This window comes from Channa argus, chromosome 6 (assembly GCF_033026475.1).
Source record: "Channa argus isolate prfri chromosome 6, Channa argus male v1.0, whole genome shotgun sequence".
Classification (NCBI taxonomy): domain Eukaryota; kingdom Metazoa; phylum Chordata; class Actinopteri; order Anabantiformes; family Channidae; genus Channa; species Channa argus.
Window position 1 is genome coordinate 15,753,620 of NC_090202.1, and position 15,985 is coordinate 15,769,604.

The 15,985-nt window shown below is 37.9% G+C and overlaps 1 protein-coding gene across 5 annotated transcripts in view; it reads right to left on the reverse strand.

Moving 5' to 3' along the window:
- The window catches only part of lekr1 (Leucine-, glutamate- and lysine-rich protein 1), a 65,984-nt gene that overhangs the window by 26,323 nt on the left and 23,676 nt on the right, over positions 1-15,985 (reverse strand). For 4 of the 5 annotated variants that reach the window (XM_067507090.1, XM_067507089.1, XM_067507085.1 and 1 more), the window contains 3 exons: positions 12,084-12,161; positions 9,195-9,358; positions 2,717-2,798 (listed from right to left, as the gene is read on the reverse strand). In XM_067507090.1, coding sequence (XP_067363191.1) covers positions 2,717-2,798; positions 9,195-9,358; positions 12,084-12,161 — 324 coding nt within the window. The remainder of the gene's footprint in view (positions 1-2,716; positions 2,799-9,194; positions 9,359-12,083; positions 12,162-15,985) is intronic. The other variant, XM_067507086.1, reaches the window with a different exon arrangement.

Below are 15,985 nucleotides of genomic sequence, written 5' to 3' on the forward strand. Positions count from 1 at the left end.
AGTTAAATAAAAAACACAATGCTGGTGTGTAGCATTGGTCAGAGGATAAGAGTCCCTATTTTCCCGCTTTACAGTCTTTCCATATGTGCGTGCTCACACAAAACATGGCTTAAGGCTCATTCCATCTATACCATACTGTATATCCATATGTGTCACATATGAATGCATCCCCTCCATCCTGTGTGTCTTAGCCCTGAGCTCTGTATTAGATAGACATACACATTTTGTAGACATTGCACACACACTAAGCTGAATTTGTTTTTCACACCTCCACAGACTTGCATGTACAATTATTGGGTGAGAGGGTAGAGTTCAGTGGGTCAATGTATTTATTTCTGATGGTAACAGAAGGATTTGGCTGACAATTTATCTTATCTAAGAATCGGTTTGGTGACATATTTTAGTTCAATATATGCACTTAGCATGGCCCTGGGAAAACTGAATGAGAAGGTCTGTACCAAAAATACAAAGGAGAGAGAATAAAATAGGTCTATTGTTGATGAGCAAAAATAAAACAGTCAAATGAGTCAGTTAAAATACAAGATGGGGGGGAGACTCATCATGGAGAGAAATAAGGATTGAATGAATACCGTTTCATCTGAGGGCTTACAGGATAAGAAATCACAGAATATAAGACAGATGTAGATTTACTACTATAAGATTAGCACTATGTGTGTTAGTGTGTCTCACTCAAGTAAAAAAAAACAGGTCTGAACCAAGAATACAAACGTACAAAAATGTTTCTTAACACTGTGAACCCAGTGAGAACCTTTCCAAATTTACCTGGCTGTATCTTTAATCACTTTGCAAACAAGACATATGTATACCTAACCAGTTGTACAACAAACATACATACACTTACATATACCTTTGCTCAATGGTCCACATATTTAGAATCACTTTGCATGATGTAGTGTTTCTCATACCTGAAGCTGAAAGCAATTTGAAGCCAATTACAAAAAGTAAGAAAAAGTAATTTAGAGCAAAACTGAAGGTTTACTGAAGTTTATTATTAAAAAATGGAACAGAGAAAGAGAGACATGATAAGGTTATAGACAGAAAAAGAAAACATTTAGAAGCAAATGAGTGCTTCATCTGTACTCTGTCAGGTCAAGTGGTCCTTTATTGCTCTGATGATCAGGCAGATGCAACATTTAACATTTACTTCTCGTGTGTGGAGGGGGATGTTTGTGTTTCTGGGTATTTTAATCTGTCTGTCTGTGGTTATTTGTCCATTTGACTGTGCGTGCACATTTGACTTCTCGATTCCTTTGAATGACTACGTCTCAAATGTGGGAAATACAAAAATGTAAAACACTTCCACTATTAAAATGCATTACTAAAATTAAGCTTTAACCAAATATGGAATAATATATTCATTTGGAAATCTTGGAAAATAAAATTTTTGCAATGAACAGCAACTTGCCCTGCAGTAAAAAGCTCAAGCAAAGCTTAGTGAGTCTATATTTTGAAAGCACTGCACATTGTGTGCATGTATGAACTTTTTTCTAATACAGAGTGTGATCTGATACACGGTCATTAAACAAGTACATGAAGTAAAACAAAGATAAGAGACGATAGGATCCACTAAAGAAAATATAAATCACTATATATCACACAATAAAATTTTTAATTATATCAGAAACGGAGCAAAGTATTTATTCAGTATTGAATCCTTAGTGTTCTGAATTGAACTCCAACATTTGACTTTAAAAGGTATCTTACTGAATTTATATCGAGTAATTGTTATGTTATGCTTCCATAGTAGACATAGAATTTATTTATGTTCACAAAGTCTAATTTTTACTCTCATGAAATTAGCAAATACTAGCTGGTTGAAATAGACATAAGATATTGGACATTTGATTCTGATTAGCTTAATTTTAGCAAAAACTGATCGGTTAAAAGATTTCTGGGATATCTAGAACTAAATACAAACTACAGACGGACAAATAAAAGGAATTTGTGAAAATGTTTAGCAGGTGTTTGGTCAAAAACCCAAACACTGTAAACATGATAAAATAGGTAATGGTACTATATTGGACTTGGACCCTCCTGAGAGGGACATGAATGGTAATCTATGAATTTGTTTGGATATATTTTACTCAAAACCACAAATGTTAAGGAATTACCAAAGTGAGTAGGACTTGTACATTCAGATTACTGTTATGTCCAGAGCCAACTGGAATATGAAGTTAAAATTGATGTTTTACTGAAATATTTTCTTGTGTCTGCTTCACAACTGCTGCTGAGGCCTTAATATGAGAATGCAGAGATTTGAACAGCCTTTATTTGATTTACTGACTCTGTCCCTCATTTGTATGGTATGTGTTGTGGGTGTGGTTCTGTATTTATGTTTGTATTTAGATTTGTGTTTGCAGGTTTAGATTTGTAGGATGAATCAAAAATTTAAAAATGGACCTGCAAGATGTTTTAACTAATGAAGCCTGACTGTGAACAAGTTTTCATAAGCCATAGATGCAAAGTACTGAGTACCATTGTTGCAGCTTAACAGAACCTGTATGTGGAACAGCGGCATTTCCTAGTTTGATGAAAGGATTGAGGGGTTGAGGAAAATTATACATTTAGCCAAACCCTGCAGGGACCTGTTCTTCACCCAGCATATTCCAAATACCTCAATCCACCTGCGTCTCCATGTGTGTGTGTTTGTTTGTGAGTGTGTGCGTGCGCTTTACCTCATACTGTAGACACTTACATCAGCTGCTGGGTTAGGTGCTCTTTCTCTTCTCTCATTTTCCGAAACTCATGACTGGAATGCTTCAGCTCTTCTCTCAGCACTGTTCACACACAGAGATTTATGTTTACTTAACACGATGCATATACAACAACACAACAACAACACTGGCTCAAAGCCAGCCTTTTCACCAAAGGCTGTTACACTATATAATTTACAGGAAGATTGAATGTCAAAAGACTTAGTCGAATAGCTGCAGTATGCAGAGGTTCCATCTTATTGTGACGTCCCTGTTTAGAAAAGGAAGAAACCTTATACCAAATGAAACACTCAACAAGAGTGACAAGACCAGTAAGGACCAGATGACAAAGGGTCCAGACAGAAACATGAGTACCTTTATCAAGAGGTGAGGAGTTAGAGTCAAAAGAGTTTAGTGTAGTAGGGGAGGGTGTACATAAAACTAAAATGGAAAACTGAGACATATTGAAGCAGTTAACAATGACGCTGAGAGGCAGAGCAGAAGAAGGTGATGGGTATTGAAAGGGGAGAGTGAGGAAATTTGTGCTCAAAGGGAACCATGAAACACTGCACCACAGCGGGTTTGTCTTTGTTATGTTTCTAATACACACTATCTATTGTATTGCTACATTTTCCCCACTTCATTCTGTCCATTTCCACCCTGATAGCACAAGTAGTGAGCAAATGAAAATAAACACAATAATGAAAAAACAGAAAAGAATGCAAACATTTTAAATAAAAAATAAAACATAACCCTCCTGTGATTTTGTAAATGAAGACCGTCATTTAGTTGTGCATGTCCACATTTATATAACCAGTTTCCAGGCCGGTGAAGACATTTATTAGGAACAGACATGGAAGAACTGTTCAACTGCAATATTTAGTTTCATCACCAACTTCCCCATTATTTTTATTAGTTTCATATGTAGTCTGTAATAACACAAGCAGTGCAAGAGCTCGTCCTAGTGTTTTGTAAAAGAATTATATAAAATTTTCTAAATTGTTTTAATAAAAGTAATTAGAAATGACATATACACTACTCACAAAAAGTTAGGGCTATTCAAGTTTCGGATAAAATTTATGGAAAATCTAAAAAGTTCATGCTACGGTGATATATCATGAAAGTAGGGCTTTTAAGTAGACGCATGCAATGGTAATTTCTTCATCTCAAACAAATTATTGGAACAAAAGCTAAAAACAGTGGTGAGTATAACACAACAAAAAAAGTCAATGTCTCAATAACTTGTCAATTGTTATCTGTCATCTTGGTTTCATGATGTCAGAATGTGAACAGCATGATGAAAAGGACTGTTTAAATACAAATTGTCACTGAATCAGAACATTTAGTGGTTGACTCATGAATCAGATCTATAAATCACATATTGATTTTTGCGGTTATGCAATAAGTACTGAAACATTAAACAGTTAGACATGTGCATTCAAACGTTTAGAGAAGCTCAAATTAAGTTCACCTGCAAAGATTATAGTGCATTTTAGATGCATTCTGAAATTTGGCTGTCAAATATCCCTAACTTTTTGTGAGTTGTGTATGTTTGTGTATGCAATATGCATATACCATATGTACTGATTTGGGTTGCATGTTAAAAGGAGGTGAACTCTGACAATGTAACATAGATAAAGAGCAATTAGAATAAAAGTTGGGCAGCAGACAGGAGAATAACAAAAAAGTTGATTTTGTCACTTAAAAAACTAAATTTGATTAGAAGAATCCTAGTTAGCTTAGGAAAAAGCAAAAACAAACAAACAAACAAAAAAAAAACCCCAGATGATCTTTTCAAATTTCATAAATAAATAACTTTCCTCTGTAAGGAATGAATTTGAATTCACAGCAATAAAATATTTTATATTCCAATAAATGAGGAAGGTGGCTCACTGGGTAGAGGTTCGGGTTGGGATGCAGAAGGCCGCAGGATCAAAGGCCATAGGATCAAATCCCACCCCATCAGCTTGTGGCCCTGCTCAGCCATCAAGGGCTACCATTGTGCCAGCCCTGAGCACGGATAAATGGGAGGGTTGCGGCAGGAAGGGCATCCGGCCTAAAAATCACATGCCAAATCAACGTGCGGAACATGTTCCGCTGTGGCGACCTCTGAAGGGACAAGCCAAAAGCTCGAAAACATCTCACATACATCCTCTCTGGACAAAGTCAGGAGAATTTCAGGATTCCAGAGCATGCGTAAAAGGGGCTATAAGCATATTATGTGATTTATTATAGCATGATTACATAGCATATAAGTATGCTATGTAATCATGTAATCATCATGCAGGGAAAAAAAAAAAAAACATAAAACAGACAAAAGAGCCATCAGACAAAGGCTCTGTGTGGGTGTCTGGGCAGTTGTTTGCATGGCCGACAGGTTACTACTGTGGGTACGGGAGTGTGAAGTGTGTTTCTGTGTGTGTACGTGTATGTTTATACTGTATATTGAGAGGGTTGTCTGCAAGGGTCCTTCAGAGCAATGCGGCAGGGCACAGTGGCTGTGGCTCTGAAGAGCTCTTAAACTGATCCAGCAATGTCAGCTTGACATTCTCTTCCTCCAAGTCTTTGTTTTTCCTTGCTCACTCTCATTGTTTGACTTTTCATTGTTCTCTTCCTCTTCTTCTGTCACTCTCCTCTTTTTTTCCTCCTTCTATTTCATCCTCTTCCTCTCTTTCTGTGGCTCCATTTTTTCCTTTTCTTTGTCAGACTCTCACACACCTTTCTCATCTTGCCTCTCTTTCTCTCTCACTCTCTCTTAGTGGGACGAGTGGAGTGTAGGAGGTCCTTTTCAAAGCGGCAATACACTGATAATTGCTTTCTGGTCACTGTGACATGACAAGGTCCGTCAGGGTAAAGCAACACACGCAGACAAACACACATACATACACACAGACACTCACAGGTGCCAAGACACTCACAAAGACTTAAAAAGACACATACAATAATAACACACAAGAACACATGTACATAGAACCATTTGAAGAAAGACACACAGACATGCACAGCAGCACAAAAACCTACAAATACACACACGGTAAGAGACACGACTAAATAGAAATAGTTGTATAAATACTTGATGGAGCAGAAAGGCTTTGCAATGGAAGCAAACTAGCCTGTCTGACTTTCTCTACAGTGCTTCTATTATGTGTCTCATTGCTTGGACACAGACACACACTGTGTAACAATCTGGCTGCAAATATAACATCAACTTCATGGCAGCTGGCCACCAACTTACTGTTGACAGTTTTACAGTATTGTTACTTGACATTGCTGCAGCGCTGCAGTTACAGTGCAATGTTATTTAGTGCAAATTAAAAAAAAACATAGCTGCTGATAGCAATTGCTGTCATAAAAAAACTCAACTTAATGTTTATTGCAACTTTATATGTTTTTGCAAATTTACTTGCATGGTTCTCCTATTTTATACTGTATATTGAGTCATCTTCATCATTCACTAGCTCAGTTTTTTATATATATATATATGAGAAGTAGCTGCAGCTTCGAGTCAGGAGAAGAAGAAGAATCTGCTGTTGCACAACTTCATTTTCTTAAGTGATCTTTTTCAAATGTACTGTAGCAAGATTTAGCTAGCTTTGCTTTAGCACTATTATATTCCTTTAGCTGAGAAACAAAAGGAATCAACAGTTATGGCTGTGCTTGTTGGAAGATCTTCATCAAACGTGTATACTGTTTAAAGCACACATCAGTGTTCTGCTTTTCTTGTCTGGCTAAATGCTAAAATCACTAATCATAACTGTGCAGGGGTGGGCTCTTTTTAATGCTTCCTATCGTAATTAATTACATTTTTTTGTGTGTGCAGTAATAGCAGGCACTGTCTCTAAACAGCTTGCTTAGCCTTTGTCTGTGTACCACATTGTTAGGACTCATGCAAGTAATATTCTCTTCCTGTCTAAAGTTAATCCTTCAGATGTTACAATACAAACTGAAGAATGTTTAAAACTAAAAAATACATAAGAAATGTAAAATATTTCAGTGTTGCCTAAGTTGTGGAACGTTAAGAAAAACATTGTCTCATGTCATAAGCCACTTTTCCATGAGCACTGTAAATACAGTATATTCAAAATAGTGGAGAAATACACCACAAAATGCAATAGATCAGAATTTCCCCTCTGAACTTATTATTAATATTTAATACTTGTTACAGTGCTTGTTACAGACACTACTCGACCCAAAATATTTTGCAGTTCACAAACATAGGTAGAACACTGTCTCTCAAGCATGCATGAAGATACATCTCTATTGTATCTGAAGGCATCTCCGCTTACATTAAAATTCACATAATAAGAGACAAGGTATAAGGTAACTGTATGTACCTTTACACTTATGTTTTGACAAACATACCTATTAGATTTTTAACTGCAAAGTACCATTTTTGGATGTCTGCCTAATTTGTTAAGCACCTAATTTATTAAGCACTTCTAAACCACAGTAGCTTCATGGTTAAAAAAACAGTGCTGTATTGCAGACAGCGCAAAGGCATGCTACTGTTTTAGCCTAAGGATTATTTTTATGCAGTGTAAGGAGTTTATTTTTTGGCCTCTCAGAAACACTCAATGCAATGTCACAGGTACAAAGAACAGGGGCTTTAATGCAAGGCTTTATTATGAGATGACTTAGTAATAGTGACCTATTTCAGCTATAGAGTCCATCCATACTCTGCCAAATGTTTGTGTTTAAAATTATTTATACAATACATGTATTTTTTAACTGAACATTTTCATAATACCAATTATAGACAGTGAAACACAGACAGGGGAATAAAGATGTGGATACAGTGCTGGACAGAGAGACAATGGGAAGGATTGCTAAGCTCATTGAGAGCATACAATATTTGTTTTTTTATTTTGCTGCTGTCACTATAAACACAGATATACAAAGTTGGCTTCCAGGGAAGCAGATACTATATAGAATAAAGATGGCCCAGGGTGTTGACAGATGGCTGTGGTTCAGGGATCATCATGCACACACACACAAGGGTGCACACACACGCACAGACAAACTCAGCCCCACTTAGTCACAGCCTTTCACCTTAAAAGCCTCTAATGTTCAATTTTTTTCCACCAACACTGAAAGAAAACTCACAAACATTGGCCATTACCTTCAAGTCAATTTGTACAATTCATCTTTTGGCAACAAATTGAGATAAGATCAATTGTGCTTGTCATGTTCCTCTGCCTTCAATGCTCATCTTTGTCTCATGCTCTGTAAAATTCCACTCTTGTCTCCTCCCTCTCCTGTTCCACCTACCCATAAACCACATTCATGTGCACACATTAGAAAACCTCCTTAAGTTTCTCTTTTTCTTTTCCCTCTCTCTCCTATTGCTTCTTCTGCTGTTTTTGATGGTAACCACAGAATGCTGATAGACAGGTAACACAGTTTAACTGCCAGCTAACGCCCATATCAGTTTGGAGTCAGAAGCAGGGGACTGGTTTAACTAAGGGCTTTGTAGAGTAGATATCTAATCAGGGTTTCCACACCTTCTGCTTGAGTCCCATACTTACTTCTGGTTCTGGTCTGACGAAAATACAAATATTAGTCAATGTTTTTTAAATGCAAGGGCATAGATGTGTTACTAAATGGGTCTACACAGGCCTTGCCTCTGTTTAAAGTTATTCTTAAAAGGACAACAAAGGGACTCCAACATACATAAGAAAAACAAAATGACCACAGAGTAATGCAATGTATATTGTTTGGGAGAAGATGTTTCTGGGACTTTACGAACAGCATCTTTGTGTGTTTAGATGCATGCGTGAGTACATGCGTGTGCATTCCTGGGCGTGTATGTTTTTTGCATCTGTTGGTCTGTGCAACAGCTGCCTTTCATGTTCATGCCACTGAACAAGCTTACTCACACAGGATAAATTCAAAGGGCAGACTACTTTCTTTTTTTGTCTTTTTCTCTATCAAGCTCTCCCTCAGTCCCTCTTTTTCTATCTCTTTGTCTCTGCCACACAGACACTCAGACACACAGTACAAGCGCACACTCACACACTTGGCAGCTGTTTGGAACGTGCAGCAGAGAGAGAAAAAAGACCCACCCATGAGGTGAGCTGGAGGTTAGCTGTCCTTCAGGCATTTATTGTCAATGTTGAACACACCCACAGACAAAAAAAAAGCTTGTCGTTATGTTCCACTTGTATCCAAACTCTTTTATGTTTACAGTCTTTACACACATATACCGATGAAAAGACACATTCCTCCTAAATTCCCTTGAAAAGTTTCAAGAGTTAGAGAACCAATGGTAAACACACATACATACACACACACAAGCTTGAAAATTTTTCATTTATTAGTTCAGATCATTATAGTCATCTATTCTGCCCTCAGATCTAAAATAGTCCTATAAATTGGCCTCAAAAATCTAAATCTATTCCTCCTCACTCTGTACCTTTTAAATTATGAAGTTAAGGTTTGTTTTGGTGTACGTGTTAGGGAGTGTGTCAATGTGCATATTACCTGAGAACACCTGTGTGCTGTACTGCAGTATCTGAGATCTGAAGACCTGCCAGGTCCCCGTCAGCTGACTGAAGAAACCCCGTACATCAGTGAGCTCACTGCCACAGGAGTTAAGCAAAGAGAGAGTTGCTCGCAGGGCCTGCTGCTGCCGTGCACACGTTACTCTGACAAATACACACACAGAAACACATGCTTGAAAATTCAGTTTAGATCCAAAAAGGCTGGAAAATTAAAAGAAAGCATTTAATGTTTTCCTTAAAATGCTGAACATATGTATATTTTCTTGGTCACAAATGGCTAAATCACCTGAACACATAATGGGAACAGTCAATAAAGACAGAGTGTTCTCTTAATCTCTACCTAGGTATCTGTAAACAAGTGCTACTAAAGTGACGTGTGTGAGCTCAGAAAAGCCTTGGTGGGGAAATCCTTTGCAGTTGCTCTCCCTCATTAAGAAACATTTTATTATAGGGGATTAGGAACCCCAATAACTCCAGTGCAGTTTAAAATCAAAGGACTGTGGTTAACGCTTAGTGTACCATACATTCTTTGAGAACATCTGCTTTTTTTTTTTTTAATGAAGCTGCAAAGAGGTTTTCACAGGTGTTAATAAACACTGTACTTACCATATATGTTAATGTCTGGACACACACAAAGGTCACACAATGGTACTATATTAACAACAGACAGCAAGTGGTTGCTTCTGTGTTCCCTCTCTAGTATTCTCCAGCTGTTTTGTGAGGTTCTTAAGACTGCAGACATTTTAGACTTGCAAGCCATAACAAGCCATATCTATGGCCATATTTTGTGTATTAAGCAAGACGACACTATTCAATGTTTAGTCTATGTATCGGATTCAGTGGTTTTCACTTTTTGAACTAAATTTCCACAGGATGTAGCTATATATAGTAGTAGTAGTAGTTTATTCAGTCATCATCATACACCATAGAGGCACAAATTTTTCTCAATTAATATATAATGGTAGTGACTGAAAAAGGTATAGGCTAAAGCATTGTTCTTATAGTTGCCTATGCTAGATAGAATAATAAATTAAGCTAACCTCCAAAATTTTATTTATACTAAGAACTAATGAATTTATAACTTTCAAAAAAGGCCTTAAACAACCATTTGCTTAAAACCAACAATAAGTTTCACATATCATGTTCATTATGTTAAAAGCAAGTCTGCCAATTTTAAATGTTGCTGAGAGTGGAAAAATCTATGAAACACTCTGGTAACAGAGCCAGTGGAAACAAACATCCCAGCTAAAATGGTGGCTAACTGTCTCCAACAGCTGTGACCTAGGTTAATACAATGTAAATTTCAGTTGAGTCTGTTTATTGTCATCTGTCTATCTTCCCACATTTTGTCTGTAAACTATCAATTAGCAATTAGTTGCAAAAATCCCCCCAATATAAGTTTTGAAAATAAATTATAAACTGAATGACTTGTATGGCTATGTCATGCAATAGTTAGTGAAACAATGGGCTTAAATTTTTTGCTAATTTTACAAAGTTAACAGTACCAAGCACCAACCACCTAGCATAGTTTTATTTTGGAAGTGAATAGGGGGCCTAGCCAGATGACACTTCTCAGTCAGGTCAAATAGAAGTGATTATACTCTCAGTTTTAATTTGGACTCAGGGGATTCAGATAGCCAGTATAAGAGAGAGCAGCTACAATAATTATGAATGAGAGAAGCTGTATGAAGTGCTCACTCAAATGTAGTTACACTGTTCAGGCTCAAATCGTCTCATGCCTACAACTTTATTATTAATTTCACCAATGCGCAAACATACATGCATATAGACACACGTTCAATCAAGTCACAAATTAATGCTAAACTCATGGTGCTTGAAGAGAACATTTTGTCATTCTAGGATGCCATTCCGTGTTCCAGGAACACTTTTGACGGAACATGGTGAGAACACACCGAACCATTTCCTATTCCCTTACCCACACAGTGGTGAGTGCACACAGTCACACATAGGTACACATACACACCTACACAAACACATACAGGCATGTGTGCTCACCATGGAAACATTGTGAGTGTGGCTGGGTCATGCATGCAAAGTGATGTGACAGTTTTTGAGAGGTTGAGTGGTTGCTGTTTTTCTTATTCAGGGTTTGAGGTTTAAGGTGATCAAAAATGAACAGAGTCTCATAAGAGACAGGATGAGAGGGGAGACTTTAAGCTGTTGTGTGGTGCTTGAGAGTGGGTGGGTGTGTGTTTGTGTGCGTGCAGACTGGAGGAGAGCATGGGCACTGCTTGTCACGAGAGCCATTTTTATAATGTCAGATGACATAAATCATAGGGCTGACAGCACCAAATGGAGTCACAGTAATGAGCCAGATCTGTCATTGATGATAAGTAAGATAGTAAAAAAGGAGAGACAGACAGAGAAAGAAAAAGAAATGGCATGTGTTCGCTTACCCAATAGTTTACTCATTTAGCTTCTTTCAATGTCAGCAGCCTGATTGAAAAGCACTTTTTCTCCCCTGACGTCTCATCTCTTCCCTCCCACTCTCTTCACCTCCACCACTCTGCTCTGCTCCTCTCCTGTCATTAACTGATGACAACTCCCTCTTTACTTCCAGGAAATTACCAGAGGCCAGCTGAATTTGAACTTTCTCTTTTTCCATTCCCTCTTTTATTGTCCTGACTTTATCATCCTACACAATTGTTTCCCATCTGCTCTGGCCTTCCTGCCATGCATCTGCTCAAGGAATGGACACTCAGTCTGAATAATGCAAACCCCTGTTTCTTTATTTTTTTGTTTTTCACCTGCATCCTGTTTTTGGCTCTCATTAGGGTATAGACCCTAACTCTCTCATGTCACATTATCTTTATTTGCCTCTTCTCTCTGGTTTTTCGGTACTTTTTACCTGAGACTGTGACCCTGCTGCTTCTCTTTGCCAAGTAGCTGCTCTACCTCCTCCATTGTGGAAGTTGCTACTGCCAGCCTGTTGGGAAAGAAAAAAAGACAGGTTCAAGGGTCATGACCAATATTCAGTTATTAGAGAACCAAGGAGGAACAAAAACCCACTGTCCCATGGGGTAAAGTTTTGTCTGGACCTTTTAATGATATAGAAGAAAGGATAATCACGATTAAATAGAATGAAATGAAACGTTTAAATCTTCAGCAGAGGTAAATGATATTGGGCCTTTCATTTCAACTCATTTTTTCTAGTTTCAGTTAATACAAAGTATAATAAAGGCACAGGTTTTGGATAAGTGTGGTCTACCTCACCATACCAGCCCAGTTGTTAGAAATAATGCACATATAGGCTACTTTTATGAGCAGCAATGATCTACAGACATGAAAAAGTTACATTAATGACATGCAGTGTTTTGAGTCTGATTGATTCCAGACAGAAGCAATCAAATCTGATTCAGAGAAATCATATAGGAAACATAAACACTGAGATTGTGTGACGTGGACATTTAGAAACCGAGACACAACAAATCCAGCTCTTTCCTATAACACCACAAATCAGCACTGACAGTGAGATAGCATGAGGAATGAACATAATGAGTAGTAAGCAGTACACAGAGCGGACTACAGGAATAAAATAGCACAGGTAATAATCATGAGCAGAAATACCTGGTAAGAGAAGTGGTATTATTCTTTTCTAGCACAGACCAAAACCATCAATGTCTATAGAACAATGGGAAATAACATCCGTTTGCTATCATTTACAGGTAAAAATGTTACAACTAAACCGAATGCAGGCTAAAACAGTCATGCAATAAATCCTTCCTCAAGAAAATGCTACATTCTCGTTTAAACTGTTATAAAGAGGTCTCAGTTAATCTGTATTATTAAGTCTGGAGTCTAGCATTTCTGTTGTTGTTGAACTGTACTTTATTATACAGAGATGTTTCTGTTTAGAACTGCAGGATTCCTATAAATTAACCACTCATTTGATGGTTGAAGAATAACACAGTCTTTCTGTTTAGGTTTTATTCTCCATATCTTAGTCCTAGTGGTCAAGAATAAACAACCCAATATTACTAAAATATAATCTTATCCATAGAATTAGACCATGCTCATTAAAAGTGATTCTTATTTGCAATATATAAATGATGACCACAAAAATTTATTTTGTAGTGCATGTGTGCAAGCATGGTCATTTTAAAGGCTAAGCCTGTGATCCTGTGATCATGTGTCTGTGTGTGTGTGTGTGGTGTGTGTGTGTAAAATGTGTTTATATGAGTGTGCATAACTTTGCTTTTCAAGTGATGGCAGCCCAGACTCCCACTGTTCACCCATCTGTCCCCACCAATCCCAAACTGAGATCAGAAAGAACACTGCCTCGAGACGTTGTGTGTGTCTGTGTGAATGTGTGTGTGTTTATTTAGGATACAAATCTGTGTGTGCTTTGTGTGCGTGAGCCTGAGCTCCTGTTCCCAGGACAGTGGCTGTCAGTGGAATAACTAGGTAGCACAGTGCCAGAGAGTGCGTGCCAGATTAGAGTACCCCCTACCAGCAGCCCAAATCAGCTGTCTCATCAGGACATGTCACACACACACAGAGAAACACAGAGGACACGCTATATGCACACACACACACACACAACACTGAGTCAAATGTTTCCTTTTTGGGGTGTGTACTAGTTTACAAGCTTTATGTTACCTCATATTTTGAGAGAATTGGGCTGAAGGTCAACATTACAAAGCCAAACATAATTTCCCCCAGGAGGCTTATTTTCAGCCCCTGGCTGTGGACAAAACATTCCGTGTCATTATGGCTGTTTTTCTAGTTTTAGTGCCGGGCTAAAACTCAAGTGTGATTATGATTTTGCCATTGCTGGCCCATAATTGTGGAACATCATCATTCCCCTTTATAGCAGATAATGCAAATAAAGCATCATAACAGTGGCGTTAAGCTTGTCTTTGCTTTACTTCCTTTGTTTGTCAAGTTAAACAACTTGTAATTTTTTTTTTTTGTTTACTGTGTGAGTTCAGTGTCGCCACAGCGGATCATTGTCCGCATGTTGATTTGGCACAGTTTTTACGCCGGATGCCCTTCCTGACGCAACCCTCCCCAGTATCTACCGGGCTTGGACCAGCACTGCACAGCTGGGGAGGGGAATGGGCTGTTAGTGTTTCAGTGTCTTGCCCAGGGACACTTCGACATATAGCCAGGGCCGGGGATCAAACCACTCACCCTGTGGTCCGTGGCCAACTGCCTTTACCAACTGAGCTATAGATATAAATATAGCTATTTTTGTTTACTGTGTGAGAAACAATATTTCATCTGTGATTTTTTTAGACACAGAAACATCAAATGTGCATTTTGTAATAGAATTAATTGTCAGTGGACCCCTCAAAGCAAAACAAATTTGGTGTAATTCCCTGTTCAGCCACAAGAGACCATCTTTAAACACTGAAACTGTAACATTAACCTTGAAATAACTGCCAAGCATTTACTGCTATAGGCCTTTCTACCTTGGTCAGGGTAAATTTGATATAGAACTGTGATAATGTGTGAGTGCACGTCAGTGTGAATGTCACTGCATATTTATGTCTCTGTGTCTGTGTCTGTGCTGACATTTTCTGTCATTAGAAGTGACATAAAAGCTTCCCCGTATCAAAGTGTCATCTGTTCACCAACAGTGTGTGCACATGTGTGTGAGTTAAAAGATGGTTTTGATCAACACCATGGCAGGACATATAAAGCTAAAAGCCATTTTACTTTGACCAAAAGAAGGCCTAGAAATGTATTACACCTACAACTTAAGAGAAGCCTATTATAAGTCTTTCAAATGTTTCTAAAACGCAAAGGCTAAATACATTTTATGTGCGTTGTAATATTCTGCTAAAAACTTTAGGCAGGTAAATTAGATCAGTGAACCTTAATCTTTAACTGAAAAGATGTTTTGGTGAATGTGTGTAAAGTGGAAGACCTGTTTTTATATATTTTGTTTTTAAATTATCCGGTAACCAAGTCAGTCATGTCATAACAGTGTCTGAGATCACCAAAACAGCCCTCACACATGCATGCGCGCACACACGCAGGAGTAAAATGTACATGTAAAATTACATGACACCACCTCGTCGCTAAATGAGTTAACAATGGATACAAAATTCCATCTGTCTTCCAGATTGTTAATTTTAATTCACATTCAGAAAAGCAATGTGTCTCTTTCTAGTTCATTTGTATGTGTGGGTTGCTATGTTACTGCACTAACATGTTACTGTTGATTACCAAATAAATGTTGTCATATTGTGTGTGTGTGTGTGTGTGAGTGCCTGTGTGTGTGCACATCTGTGCACACACACATGCACTTGAAATTTTGTTGTTTTTGTTTATCTTGTTGTCATGAGCCACACAGTAAAGCTGAGCCACCATTAAAGCCGAACAGAGGTCATCTTCTATTTGGGAGAGCTCTCTTGCAATGTAACAATAATTAACACACTCAGTAGTGTGTGTGAAAGAGAGTATATGAGTCTTTTTAATGTGGTAATGTGAATTTGAAGTTGGATCTGTGCAAATACCTCACATGGTGCCATTGAAGACTATTTGACTACATAGTAGACTTGACATATTACCAAACACATACACAGACGCAGATTTGTGTACTGTTTCTGTAGTTGCCAATGGAAACCAGCAATTAAAATAAAACCACATGAGTATGCAACTAATTTAGTGTAAAGTACTTCCGTGTTACAAATGGGTGCCCTATTTGTCATTCCCTCACTCCTACTCCCGCACCTGCAAGACGTCTTATCACTGTAACAATCCTGCCCCAGGTGTGTGTGTGTATTTTTATGATTCATTCTT